Source organism: Atta cephalotes (genome assembly GCF_000143395.1).
Source record: "Atta cephalotes unplaced genomic scaffold scaffold00004, whole genome shotgun sequence".
NCBI lineage: Eukaryota > Metazoa > Arthropoda > Insecta > Hymenoptera > Formicidae > Atta > Atta cephalotes.
Window position 1 is genome coordinate 6,483,395 of NW_012130068.1, and position 11,029 is coordinate 6,494,423.

General features: G+C 34.3%; 1 protein-coding gene across 1 annotated transcript in view; it reads right to left on the minus strand.

Annotated features, from left to right (window-relative positions):
* Positions 1–11,029, minus strand: part of LOC105626018 (protein PFC0760c-like) — a 112,066-nt gene that overhangs the window by 54,302 nt on the left and 46,735 nt on the right. Inside the window, exons 2-3 of the mRNA XM_012207327.1 lie at positions 7,177–7,465; positions 2,190–2,422 (exon numbers count right to left, since the gene is read on the minus strand). Of these exons, the coding sequence (XP_012062717.1) occupies positions 2,190–2,422; positions 7,177–7,465 (522 nt within the window). The remainder of the gene's footprint in view (positions 1–2,189; positions 2,423–7,176; positions 7,466–11,029) is intronic.

Genomic DNA, 11,029 nt, shown 5'->3' on the forward strand with positions numbered 1-11,029 from the left:
GTCATACAGCCTTGCGATTGGAAATCTAATAATTTCCCGAGATATTACCGTTGTGCATATAAACCCGCGCGCAAATAGTGTTCCATTAAAGTGACGCAGACCACCAAGCACGATGGCGCGTGTCATCCGTCAAATTATGAACTTAAGCGTTCTTAAGCTGACGGCGCTCGAAAGTCGACATTATTGACAACCCACGGCCAGACACGCTACATTCATATTTATCCGTTTCTTCGTGGTCTTAATTATGCCGTGACGGCACGTAAGATAAAAAAAAAGATGAAAGAGAAAGAATGTTGAATTCTTGTGCTGACGAGATTTAATTTTTTTTAAGTGATATGGATATACTTTATACAAATTATGATTTTAATATTTTTCCGCTTTTATATACGTAATATGCCGGCAGGAGTTTTAAAAAAATTCTTACTGTAAAATACGAATTATTATCGTTATAAATTATGACTTAAATGTCTTTTTACTGATATTGATACCTTATAAGATTGATACTTTATGGTTGTAATATTTTATTGCTTTTTATATATGTAACGTTGCTGACAGGAGCTTTGAAAAAAATTTTCATGGCATGTAAATTATTTTACCGTTATCGCAAACGAATACGAGATCGTTTATTATATCGTGGATCAACTATGGTGTCTGATTGCGCATATAGCCAGATAAAGACAAAAATAATTCAATTAGCCAATATACGTTGGGTCGCCCTATAATGCCACTTGTTTTCCATGACACTAATGCGTCCACTTAAAACCGGACCAATTATCACGATTATTTTTATACAAGAGACCATTTCGTGCGGGCAATTCCAGGAGTGCGATAACGCGCTTGCTGTGGTTACATGCATATATAGAAAAAGAAAAGAAACGATTGTTGTCGTTTATAGCAATGTATACTTTATACATATATAAACTTACGCTTGTGTATATAAAATATCGTTATGACCGAAGCCGAGAGATAATTTACGCAGATTTGCATGGCTCGATATCTCGGCGACGATCCGTAAATCGTGCCCGCATATTGTTAGCTCTTTCTCGAGACATCTCTCTAATAAATTGTCCGCAATTCAGTTTAAACGATTAATGGTACTTTCTCTCGTCGGATAACGTCTTCCTCCTTACGTCGATATATCCATCTTGTTCCGGTGAGACACCAGTGTGCCTCTTTCTACTGGCAATTTATCTAGTATGCGGCGGGAGCCCACATTTACGAGATTATTTATCGTTCAATCGATTCGGTCCGCAGCTAACGGCCACGCTTAATTCGCTTAATACGTTATCTTGGCAAATTATGCAGTTTAATAATTATTGCGGTCTCATATGCCTTCGATATATCTCATGTTAAATCACACATGGATGAATAAATTTGTATGTTTTTTTAATGGTATTCTCATCAAAGGAATTTACAAGAATTAATTTTGTTGGCTTTTGCCTAATTTCATTAAAAATGGATAATTTTATGTGCAAGTTAAATTGATTTATAAAACATTTTATCTTTCTCCAATGTCCAATGTCAAAATTAGATCACAAACCCAGAGAAAAGTCATGAAGAAATCGTTTCTTTCGTTGATGTTTTTAAGTTGGAGGTTTTAAATCGAAGAAAAATGTATTTTATTTCAAGAAATGACATTCAAATTAAAGAAAAATTTATTTTATTTCAAGAAATGACGTTCAAATCAAAGAAACTTTTTTTAACCGTATAATTTAACCATATACATTTCTTTGATTCAAACAATTTTTATTTAATCGAAGAAATTTTTCTCTGGATAATAAAAACTACAGCGAAAAAGAAAGAAAAGCTAAAAAAGAATGAGTTTTAATCTTTAAAGGACAGGGATCTATTTTTAAAATCTAGTTTTTATTACAGCTTTTCTTTAAGATTTGTTATAATTTATTACAGGCCTGTCCAATTTGAGCTTCGAAACCAAAACGCAAAGTCATCGACGCAAAAAAATACAATGTGAGTAAGATTTCAGGGATTGTAAAGTACTGATAAGTGTCACTCATGCGTATCATTATTTTACAGTTCTCCAAAATCTTACGCACATTGAATTTTTGTTCTTAGACAGGCTTGATTATATATCATTATATTCCTTCCTTCAAAATACAATTGTTTCAGTGTCATTATGGGAGCTTTCCCGTCCTGTAAAGGTTAATAAAAATAATAATTGATTGACTCACATAGAAGGAAAGCTCGATGCGGTGAGAGTGCTTCGGCACACAAGTAAGCGTTTCCGATCTGCAGCATCCGGTGTCATCCGAGCACCTGTGTAATATGGCGCAGTGTGGAATGTAGGTGGTCGATGGGCTCGGATAGACGTCACGAACCGGAATGACTCTCGCGCGTGGCCACTGGCAGCTGCCTTCCTTGTTGACTTTAATTGCATGCTGAAGAGCCTCTCGGATTTCAGCACCTATGGCAAACATTCGCCTATAAAGTACAATCCCGTGGGATCATAGCCGTTAGAATGACAGAACGAAATTGACTAACTCGCTTTCGCAAGTCCAATAAAAAAGATAAGGCTTACGTTATATAGTCCTTGTTCCAAGTACGTGACAATTGTGTTTTATCTCTTAGAAAGCTGATATATAGCTACACCTACTCGTGGCGGTGATATTTGATTTGCGACATGTTTCTTTACGGTTCTTTCGAACTTGCGGCTTTCCAGATCGTAAATCTTCGAATTTTGAAACCCTCAAACTTTTCCATTCTCATGACATGAAGTTATTAGCTTTCATAAGTGGCCTTAGAGATTGCGTTAAAGTGATATTCTCTTATATGTTGTAAGTGAGCCACGAGTAATTTTTTCATGTAACTCATTAATTATTGTCTCGATAAAACGGAAGGCGAGAGCGGAGTCATATTAAGTCAGATTAAAGAGAAGCCCGTCTTATCGAAACAGATCTTCCGTTAGTGATCTTCTGGTATGCTCGGTTTCTGATAATATACCGGGAAGAGAAACGAGAATTCGTGATCGAGATCGAGACGTGAGGCGGCTAGTTTGATCAACGAGCTCGGATGCATCTCCTGCATCAAGTGACATAAGTTACGAGAGCTTTCTATTGATTCAGCACAGAGATAGCTAATCGCTTTCTACGCGCGTTTCACGCGCTGTCGATAATTACGGCGACACCGTCACTCCGCATAATTCGCTTCAGCGAACGGAGAAACTGCATTGTAGCAGAAAATCGGTAAATTCTAGCGCAAATAATAACAGCGGAGAAACGTCAACGGTATGGAAAGGAATTCAAAAGCGATGTTGAGCCACTTAGGAAGCAATTCACCGTTTGCGAGGTCGCGGGTCATGAGATCGCTCGCTAAATGATCAAAAGGAGAGAAAGCACATTTGTTATTCCTGCACGTCCACACAGCGTTCTTCACGTCGTTTAACACTCATTTCTGTAGTTGTCTTACTTCCAAGATTATTGTGAAATGAAGAAGTCTTGAGATGATGACGAAATACTAGATATTTTTAGAGCGAGAACTTTGAATTACGGATTTACGACTGTTTGCGATGAAACGCAGCTCGATTGTGCACGGGCGATGGTGTTAATCGGATCAAGTTTGTCGGTCGCATATTTATGAATATACCATGGATGAATTGAGGCTCCACAACGTTTTTAATCGAAAATTATTGCGAATACCAACTATTTATACTCGATGACGACTTATCGCCTATTAAAATGTCGTTCATCATGTCGGATTAATTTATTAGCGTTATAGAATTGATCGTGTGAGAGGTTGCGATATGAATAGAGCTAGAGCTTGCAATCACTTTGGAAAACTACTATGATTTTTGCTGTTGAAAAACAATACATGATCTTCGCTTCATCACAGGCAATAGAGAACAAAATAAAAAAAGATGTTATTTTAACAAAAAGTATATAGAAAAAGAGATATTGTTTTAATAAGAAGAAACTGATTTAAATTGAGAAAAATGTTTTATATGTAATAAAAATTTGATTAGAATAATATAATTTTTTAATTAAATAAAAAATAAGAAAGTTTTTGTAATTTACATACATTACAGTCAAATTATGGCTATTCACATCGCTCTTAGTGTATTACATGTATTTAGAGAGAAATGTATAAGTTAGGTGATTTGCTGGCTTGAATAACTTTCTCGAAGTAACATTCGTTTTATGCGCGCACGAAAACTCTAGCTATAAGAGATGATTTCAGTGGAGATTTCGGAAGTGTACTTTTATGGAATTTTTCGCCCGCCTAATCTCGAGGAGCAATCATGATATGCTAATTTCCAACATAGGCGTTACTTTCGCCACGAGATCACATCGGCGTGTTCAGAATGGAGGCACGGCCATAAGGAATTCTGAAGTATGTGCTCTCACTACGCGTACATCCGATATTCAAACGTATTCCGGAACATATTATGAAAGAAATTAAATTCAATCATCTATTATTCTCTAATTTTTCCGAGAAAGTGTGTCGACATACAATATCACACGGAACAATATAGTTGAATTAACAAGATATGTTTGAGTAAGCAAATTTTGATGAAAGTAAACAGAATGTCTAATTATTGTAATTGAATATTTTGATTACGTAACCAAAACATTTAAGTGTAATATCAATTATAAGAGTTTAGTTAGTATGTAGTAATATCCAAGTATCTAGTTATTATAGTCATATAAGCTGATTAATGTGAATTAATGTGAACGTATATGGTTAAATTAAATGGAGTTTTCGGTAGAACTAAATATAATTTCTGATTACCATAATTAAATAATCATAATTTAATAATATTTCAACCAAAATTTATGTTCTTTTACTCATACAACAGAATTCATACAACGAAGTATACTTGGTCATAACGAAAATATATGCAGCTTGTCTGGTTATTTCAAAATTGTGGATCGTTTATATTTCACAAACGCAGTCTGATTATTTAGATATATATCTTTTAGATTAATTTAACCAATTTTTTTAGTGCATGCACATTTATTATATTTATTATTAACGCGAGGAAGAATAAAAGATTACAAAATCAAGTTTATCAATTATTTATTCTTTTCTTCTACGGTCGGTTCGGTTAGTTTTATACAAATTTAAACTCTGATTCATCATGAAAGTATTTGATCAACCGATGCCAGGAAAGACACAGTAGCATATCCAATGGGTATATATCATCTCGTAAATATGCAGGATTATGCGAGTCAACGGAATGTGATGTCGTCAATGTGATATATGATACTGACTAAGATTTCCACGAAAGCTTTAAGCATTCTGCATTTATCTTATCACGCACATAATTATAATTTTCTTGTTAAAACTTAAAATTTAATTTTTAATTCTCCGCCGACAACACAGAACTTTGATCGTACAGTCAATTTTTTTTATTGTTATCAATATTAGTAAATAAATTTAAACTTGGGTAAAAATAATAAAATACGACCCGACTTCTGTACGATAATAAAAATTCTTTATAACTTTCACAAGTATGCAAGAATTTTTTCAAATTTTTATACGGTCTGGATATTAAAATTTAAACTAAATTTCAAAGATCCAAGTTGTAGGTCGAAAGGTATAAAATTATACATTGTCGACGGAGAATTAAAAATGAAATGAAATTTTAAAAAATGAAATGAAATTTTTAGTATGCATATTAAAATTTACAGATATATCCGGACGGAAGACGAGAGAAGAAACGAGAGTCGTGCAGAGAGAATGAGGAATTTTGTCAGATAAGAGGAGGTCGGGATTGCTGTCGTTCGGTGAGTGATAATAAATTGATTTCAATCCACGGGAGCTATATGAATCAAGGCCCGGCAAACACGCACGTGCGCATTGATGCACGGGAGTTCACGCTGCGGTTGCCGCAACCGCCACGAGCACTCAGTCGGGGTGCACAATCGTTGTTATTAATTTACATATTAATAGCCTGCAAACTCCATTACACCTTTCTCGCAGAAACTCCACTATCGAGCGTTACTCCCGCCGAGCGTTGAATATGAGAATTTTATTCGAAAGGTGATCGTGAGGGAAGAGACGGTCGCGCAATCGGATGTAATTAGCGGCAAAAAGCAGTGAAGAATAAATAAGGAGTAGACTTTAATTTCGTGATATAATAGGTTTATGAGGCGCACGTAATGATAAAGGAACAGAATTAGGAGAAACAGGATTAGCAAGAGAAATACAAGAAACATTACATGAGTATATATTTATCTTATTTTTTTCAACGTAAATATCGCGTTTTATAGTGGCTGTTTTTATGATATATCTGTCATCCACTCGTTAATAAGAAAAGCCGATTGAGAAGGAAGAGTCATCTTACCAAGTCTCTCTTTCTCTTGTCCTCTCGGATGTAGATGTGAATGGCGCTTGTGCAATCGCATCGATAGAGAAGGTGCAATGCCTCCAGGCATAAATAGAGGCGTGCGCCTGAGCGTCGTATCGCAATCGTAATAGCACGGGCAAATTTATATTGCGTGTTGCGGAGGGTAATTATAAAAACCATCGTTACACCAACCGGACGGTCAAAGTGACGCGATATATTACCTTCTTATTACAATGTAACATTGCCGATCTTAAAACATGCGCTCTCCTTCGCGTCGAATCACGGATATGCATATTGTTTGATCACGATCGTGGTTATCAATTGATTTATGCGCGCTGCCTCGGTTTCATAATTGCGGCAGATCGCTGTTACATGTGTAGGCAACTTGATTGCCGCGAACACGTCCGCGTATATCCCGTGTAACGTATTAGATAGGTGGATAAGCGCGCTGCGGTTTTGCACAAACATTTGCGTATAATGCACGCACGCGCGATGAAAGGTACGTCGATAATTACCGTGGCATCTCCGACATACGTGAAATATTACTGTGTTATTAACGTTGATCGAACACCGCCACCAGGAAAGGACCACCGGCGTAGTTTCAATAACGATTAATAACTATTTCAGAACAGCGCGCATCCGGCGGGCTGTTAAAATTAATTGAGGTTAGCAGACGAAAATGTAGAACGGTATTACGTGCATTTGCATAAACCGATTACGGGGAATCGCAATCGCAATCGCGATCGCTTACAAACTACTCTTTTAATACGCTTCACCGCCCGCACATTTTTTTCCATCGATAAAGATGTCGTAGGAAGAGAAACGTCGTGACAGTCATTGAGATGCACTCGACGTTTCTGAAGCGTACTTACTCTTTCCGTTTTTGTTGTACTGCTGCATATTGCTTCTGGTCTCTTTGACGCCCTCGCGAGTACCGAGTGACTTCCACTTGTGAACACTGTGAGCAGACATTGGCGGATAATCATTTTTCGCTTGGTACCCGTTATATTGAGCTCCAGTACCGCTGTCGTAGGCCCTCGGGTCTTTGTATTCGTAATGCTGGCTGAGCGACGGCTTCGGCGTCGTCGTAGTTGTTGTAGTAGTCGACGTGGTGAAGGTATCGGTTTCATCTTCTTCGCCATTGTCGTCATCGGTGTAATCCTGCGCATGTAATAATTCAGCGTGATTTAGGGAACTAAGAGCCAGTTGTTCCATCTTCAGATAAACTATATAGTAATTTTATCTATTGGTTAAACAAAAGAGTAAGAGAATAAGAGCATAAAACAATAAGAGAGTAAGACAATGAGCTGAACTTTACCAAAGATGGAACAACCCAATCTAAATAGTATGAGTTAGCTACAATATATATGTATAAATATTCATAACTGTAAATGTAAAAAATAAATTATAGATGAACATAAAGATGACACTTAAATTTAATCATGTTAATTAAAGGAATTCTCGTCAAGGTTTAGGTTATTATAAGGAAAGAATGATTTTGCTGAAGTGTTTAAAAGTTTAAATAAATAAAAATCTAAAATAAAAATCTGAAAATAATTTTATTAGGTTATTAATTATGTAGAACGCTCAAACTAGCTAGAATATCAAAATTTCTTGTAGCATTACTCATTATATTTGAATTTCTTACTTAATTACTTTGACGATCTAACGAAATTATTTTCAGATCTGTATCTAACTAAATTTTTAGATATTTCAGCCACAATCTTTCCGTAATTGCGACTTGTTTTATTTTGTAGTGATCGAAAAAGAAAGCGAAATACTACGAGATCGATATGAATATGGTGAGGATAAGAAAAAGTAATATAAGGCAAAAGAGAGGCATCAACAATATAAAAATTCTTATATAAAAATTTATCAGAGAGATAATTTTGCTTTTGCTCGTGGGTGGTCAATACGCCTTCGTGAATCTTCGAAAGATTTTTTCTCGGAGATAAGTTTTATAGGCAAATTTGCATCTCTCCGCGTCGCGCTTGCACCTTCTCATCTTGGCCGATCCGAACTCAAAGAGAACGAAAACCTATTTAATCGCTGTCTGTAACATCTGGAGTCTTTGATGTCGCGCCGTGTAGCAGAAACAATCCTCGCGAATGCGTGCCCTGAATCTAGGAAGTATTTTATTTAGCAGAGCTTTCGATTCCGCACGCGTCTTCCGTTTTATCGATGGATCGCTCGAGCGTCTCAGAAATTTAGATGGACACGTCACGTTAACGAAATGGAATTGGAAAAACTTAGAAAATGAAATTAGAATTAGAATTTATTTAAGCTATATGAAATTTAAGAAATGAGCAATACATTATTAAAATAAATATTAATTTTAATTTAAAACGTATACTTTATGAGATATGCAAAAATGGTAAAAAAAATTAACATTTTTGTATAGAATCCATTAAACATTTTTAACTTAAAATTAACATTTTATTTTTAATAGTGTATTTGTAAAATATCTTTTCTTAACTTAATTATTTTAGATTTATTATTATTTTGTTTTTAAGAGAGAAATGTTTCATTCGTGTTTCTGAAAAGTTTCAATTCCTCTTATAGCAAGAAATTATGCGAAGCGAAATGAGAATTTAACCCAAATGAATTAATCTGTTTCTTGAATGAATAGCGTGTATAAAGCCTATTACTCGATAACTGATGAATTGAACGTTACGCAAACATTTATCATGTTCCAATCGCGATTGAGCCGTTTCTATCGATTGAGATGTCGACTTCTATAAAGGGATTTATTTCGCTAATGGAAAACACACACAGTTTCTGCGATTGTCGAAGACGCCTTGTACCGTACTTGAGTTACTGAACCTGCAGCGGACAGTAAATTCAGGATTTTACAAACGTTTCTTTGTTCCTAGCAACCTTCAACACGGGTTGCGCAACATATGGTTCTTACAATGAAAGATCATCCATTCTAAAATTTTCCTTAGAGATAAAAAATACGTCACTTGCGACGATTGAATCCGAACTTAATACTTTGGAAATGTATTTACACATGTATTTACACAATATATTCACCTATACGTGTATTGTGAAGAACAAATCAATAAATAAAAAGAGAAAGAAGAAAAAGAAGAAAGATACATTTTAAGAAAAATAAAATAAAAATTAGATTCATATGTATCTGACAGATGAATCTAATTTTTATTAGTAGAAGTAGAATAGCAAAACTCATTTTTTATTTATGTCTCTTATTTATTTATGTCTCTTACTTAAAAATAAAGTTTGGAATTGTGGTGCATCTACCATTGAAAATTAACAGTGCAGAACAATTTACATAAATAGCGTGAACAATTTTATTATGTCGTACTGCAATCATACGTGATATTGTTATTGACTAATTTTTATAAAATCTTTAAGCTGCCAGGGAGCAGCTTACAGATTTTATAAAGCTTTGTTTAATTTTAAGAAAAATAAAAATAAGAATTAGATCTATATACGCATATATATATATATATATATGTTGTTTTTATTTATAATCTTTAGACTGAGTTATTTCATTTTTCGATAAACTTCAGTTCATTGTCTTTCTCTCTTTCTGTCTCTTTTACTCTTTTGTCTCAAGGTAAATTGTCACATAGTTATCTGAAGATAGAACCTTTAGTTAGAAAAAAGTTTCGAAATTTTTATTGCATACCTGTACCTTTGGAAATATACTAAAGAAAATTAACATATAAAACGATGTGGATTTTTATTATGACGTATCATAATTGTATTTGGTATCATTATTAATTAATTTGTAAAAAAATCTTAAGGATCATAAACAATATTGATTTAAAGAACAAGAATAAAAATTAAATTCATATGTAAAAATTAGATCCATATGTATATTTGATAAATAGAATAGAATATCAGAAGGTATATATAAAAACTCATTTTTTATTTATATCTTTTTATTTAAAAAAACTTTTGAAACTGGTTCATGTATCGTTGAAAATTAACATGCAAAATGACGTACGTAAAGTGAACAACTTTATTATGATGTATTACAATAACATATCGTTATTGATTAATTTCTAAAAAAAACTTCAAGATGAAGATTTATCACTACATATTCCAGTTGAATGTCTTTGTTAAAATGGTAAAAGTAGAATATGAAATTTTACTAAAGGAAAAATTTATTCTACTTGGTTATTCAAAGAGCAATCTTGCAGCCGGGCGATGGCGGCTTATTTCAACTTGGGTTTTACGAGACATCAGAATAGAAACTGCGTGGGGACTCGAAGATTTACCATAAAAGATCTGCCAGACGCTTTGATCTCGGCTCGCAGAAAGCGGATTAGTCCGTCGATAAATTTAAATATATCAGGTTTATCCCGATGTGTGTGCCACGCTATCGTTAACGATCCCGAAGGAATCAGGGTCGGCGAAAGGTCAGACGTTCTCAGTTTAAAAATGAGCTCGCAGTTCTTCTGAATCTCGCCTTTAGATATGACTCTGGTGCCATCTGAGAAAATTGAGTCTTTAATTTATAAATCTCTTGTCAAATTATTTATTGTTTACTCTGTGTAGATTTTGTTTTTAAATAATGCTTTAATCTTATCTGAAAATCCTATAACAGAATCTGGACACGAGCGATTTTGTCAAAATCTTTACTAAAGAGAAATATATATATATATATATATATATATATATATATATATATATAGAGAGAGAGAGAGAGAGAGAGAGAAGAAGAAGAAGAAGAGAGAGAGTACGTATTCTATATAT